At 38.0% G+C, this 4,116-nt stretch overlaps 1 protein-coding gene across 5 annotated transcripts in view; it reads right to left on the reverse strand.

The window, feature by feature from the left end:
- Strbp (spermatid perinuclear RNA binding protein) overlaps positions 1-4,116 on the reverse strand; it is a 118,448-nt gene that overhangs the window by 69,825 nt on the left and 44,507 nt on the right. For all 5 annotated transcript variants that reach the window (XM_005345944.3, XM_026789729.1, XM_026789741.1 and 2 more), the window contains exon 4: positions 910-1,075. In XM_005345944.3, the coding sequence (XP_005346001.1) occupies positions 910-1,075 (166 nt within the window). The remainder of the gene's footprint in view (positions 1-909; positions 1,076-4,116) is intronic.

Consider the following 4,116-nt stretch of genomic DNA (forward strand, 5'->3'; position numbering starts at 1 on the left):
TATGTATACAATATTCTGTCTGTGTGTATGTCTGCAAGCCAGAAGAGGGCGCCAGATCTCATTACAGATGGTTGTGAGCCATCATGTGGTTGCTGGGAATTGAACTCAGAACCTTTGGAAGAGCAGGCAATGCTCTTAACCGCTGAGCCATCTCTCCAGCCAAATCTTTCATCTTTTTAAACTATCTTACTTATTACTTATACAGTGTTCTGCCTGCATGTATGCCTGCAGGCCAGAAGAGGGCACCAGATCATTACAGATAGTTGTGAGGTACCTTGCGGTTGCTGAGAACTGAATTCAAAACCTCATTAAGAGTAGATGATGCTCTTAACCTGAGTCATCTCTCTCCAGGCCCCAAATCTTCAAATCATTTTTAAATTCAAAATAATTTTAAGGTATCATTATGAAATTATCTACAGTTGTGTGGATTTTTGGGGGGGGGGGATGGGGGAGGGTTTAGAGACAGGATTTCTCTATGGATCCCAGGCTGTCCTGGAACTCATTCTGTAGATAAGGGTATCCTCAAACTCAGAGATCCACCTGCCACTGACTCCTGAGTACTAGGATTAAAGGCGTGCACCACCTCCGCCAGGGCTGGACCTTCTTTGTTGTACCTCGCCAACTCTTCCATGAATTTTATAATACTTAGAGACATACACAAAATGGGGGTAGGGAGATATGGAGTCTCAGCAAGACATGCATGTAAGGTTTAAGACTTATTTTGGTAAATATATCCTGAGTATAAGTCACCAGAAATGTGCTTTAAATGTGAGTTTATCACTGACCAAATCACACTGGCATTCTTTTTTTTAATACCTATCTCTGACTTAACAATTCTTGTTAATAGTCATCAAGATCACTGTTTCTCAACTCTTTACAAATTCTCAAATGCAGTTAAACACTTCTTACCTGAATTTGAACAGGAAGGTTATCTTTGACTGTATTTAGCAGGGTTTCCGTGGGTTTGTCTTTGCACATTAAAACCAGCTCGAGGTCCATATCATCTTTAATCAGCAAGCCTTTTGCAACCAAGCCAATCCTCATTACACCACACAATGTCCGGCCACCTTGATCCCTACAAATAAAAAGGCAATATTATTATTTTTTCTATAACCTATTTCCCAAACTACAATTAATCATACATTGCCTTCCTGAATACCTACATAAATAAACTATTATATACATTCAAAAATCTACAAATTAAACCTCAGATTTAAGGCTCTCACATTTAAAGTTACTTTTCCCTAAAAATTGAACAAGGATCATATGTCACACTATAGGTATTTTAATTCATTATGACACCTCTATTATTCAAGAATCCCAAGAATATTCAAACACCTCCAATATTTTTTCAAACTACTGTTTTTACGCTTCTGTAAATTTTAGCAGTAACTAAAGAACATATGAGAAAAATTGGGGGAAATGGCTCAGTGGGTGAAGTATTTGCTTCACCCACTGATGATGGTCTGAAATCTAATCCCCAGCACCCACAAAAAAGCTGAGTGGAGGAACACGAGGGAAAGAGATATGGGAACATTCCCTGGTGGTTGGTGTCCAGTGAGAGACATCTTAAAACATTTTAAAGAATGTGGGACAGAGGGAAAGAATGAAAGAGAACCCTGGCCCCAACATGTGAAGCGCACATGCCATATACTCAACTCACATATGCACACACACACCACACCACTACCCAACATACATGATAAATAAACTTATTTTCTTTTTGAGTAGCATATCAATGCCTGAACTTAAACTCAGGAGACTTGACCATAACAGTCAGGCTCTTTACATTCTATGGTTGCTTCTAAAGAAATAGTTACAATTACAGATGACAAGCAAGTAAAGTTTGACTAGACTGGAAGGGGCATGGTTTAGCAAAAAATTGCCAGTTAGTCAAAAGAAAGTGAAAATGAGAATGAAATGAAGAAGACAGTACTATACTGTGATGCAAATTAGACGGGAAGTTAAAAATTAACTACCCACTCAGTGCCTGAGCCATCGTAGAGATTCAATAAACATTAAGGCAAGAAAGACAATGTAAGTCTAGATGGAGACAAATGCAAGTAACTATTGGAATCTGCCACCAGTAATCTTGAACTGTTTCTTACTCTGTCTCACCCTCTCTGGTTCACTAATGTGTATAGTCCCTTCTCCATAGTCACCCTGAAAAATCTTGTCTTCAAACTAGTCTGTTCAAATTCTCACTAGAGTATTTTGATAACCCCTTCCTTACCAGCCTTACCTCTAGCACCTTTGATCTATTATATTATTTGTATATTATTTGTATTTTAGTAAATAAATCTTGCCTGAAGATCTGAAAAGCAAAGCAGCCAAGCCACTAGAGAAGTCTTACCTCTACCATGGCTGGACAATCGCAAACTAAACAGGCTAAGCCTCTCCCCCCAAACCCCCAATTTTTTATTCCCTCTAGTGCTGGGATTAAAGATGTGTGTCACCATTGCCTGACCTCTAGAGGCTTTAGCTCTGCCTCCAGTCTTCAGGAAAGATTTGTTTATCAAAATACATATATAACTACACTATTACATGCAGAATACTGCAAAATCTCTCCAAACCACTATTTTGGATGACATCCCACATATTTTTCTTTATGTCCCTGTGAACATTTGGACATTCAACACAGTGTAGCAGGCAATCTAGAAGGCCTCTTGGCTTCCTGGTTTACACTCTGGCTCTATGACTATATGAGAGAAGATGGATTACACATACTTGACTTCTTTGAACCTGTTTCCTTCTCCATAAAACAGGACTAAACCTTTTCTCATATAGCAGTTCTCATAGAATTCAATATAAGCAAGGAACTTTGTCAGAGCTCAACATACATTAAAACCTCAGTAAATAACAACTATTTCTCAAACAGTTCTTATATTTATTTCACATCTAAACCTTTGCAGAGATTTTTGCTTTGCCTTCACTGTTACCAAAACCCTACCAGATCCTCTGAGCCATTTCCAAATACTACCTCTATAATAAAGTGTTTTTCTTTCCCTCCCCTCCCCGACTTTTTTTTTAAAAAAAAAAGACAGGCTTTCTCTTTGTAGCCCTGGCTGTACTAGAACTGAAATGGCTCTATAGACTAGGCTAAACTTAGAGATCCACCTTCCTATGCCTCCTAACTGCTATAATTAAAGGCATGTGCCACCAATGTCAGGCTCATAAAGCTTTTTCTGATTACTAGAAACAACAGCATTTTATCTCCCTCTCCTTTAATTTATCCAGAGGAAACTTAAGCACAGATACTAAGAAAAAAAGTGAATGATATATAGCTCAATGGTAGAGCACTTGCCTAGAATGTTCAAGACCACTCCTACTAACATAAGTAACAGGAAAAAGGAAGCAAGGGAATCTGGAAGACACAGAGACTACTTTTGCTAACACGCACACACGCGCACACACACACACACAAAATAATAACAGGTTAGTTGGTTTATTGAAATAATGAAAAATGATCTGGAAAAAGTAGGTTGCACAGAGTAATGTAAGTAATAAGCGCACTTATTAAATTCTAAATTATAGTTATAACATGTCTCATCTTATCCCACATGTAAAAGACAGTATGATTGAGCAGACAAACTAATTCCTAATTCTAAAGTCCTGAACTTAAATGATGAATTTGAATATAACAGTTACTGGAAAACAAGTAAATCAATAAAATAAACTGAAGAAACAGTTCCGACATTGCTAGTCATATAAATTGTGGGACCTAATGCCCCTGATTTGACTTTGGAGTCAAGAGTGTAAAAAGGTGAACAAATAGATTCAAAGAAAAGCACAGACAGCAGCTATGCCTAAGAGCTTGACACTAGACTGTGCTTAACAACGCTTTGCCTGATCTTGCTGATCTTCATGCTCTTTGAAGCATTTATTGTAGACCAGGAGCCCAAATACGGGTGTCCATGAAACACAACTCTAAACGTAAGATACATTGGCCCTTGGTTTACACAGAGTAATGAACAGATCTACTCGGTATTCCTTGAGTTCTGCCATGCGGCAAGAAATTACAGACAAGTACCCAACCTGAAATTTTTCCACAAATGCAAAGACTTGACACAGACAACGAAGAGTATCCAAACATAAAGTTGTATTTTTTTTTTTTTT

This window comes from Microtus ochrogaster, chromosome 4, assembly GCF_000317375.1.
Source record: "Microtus ochrogaster isolate Prairie Vole_2 chromosome 4, MicOch1.0, whole genome shotgun sequence".
Taxonomy (NCBI): domain Eukaryota; kingdom Metazoa; phylum Chordata; class Mammalia; order Rodentia; family Cricetidae; genus Microtus; species Microtus ochrogaster.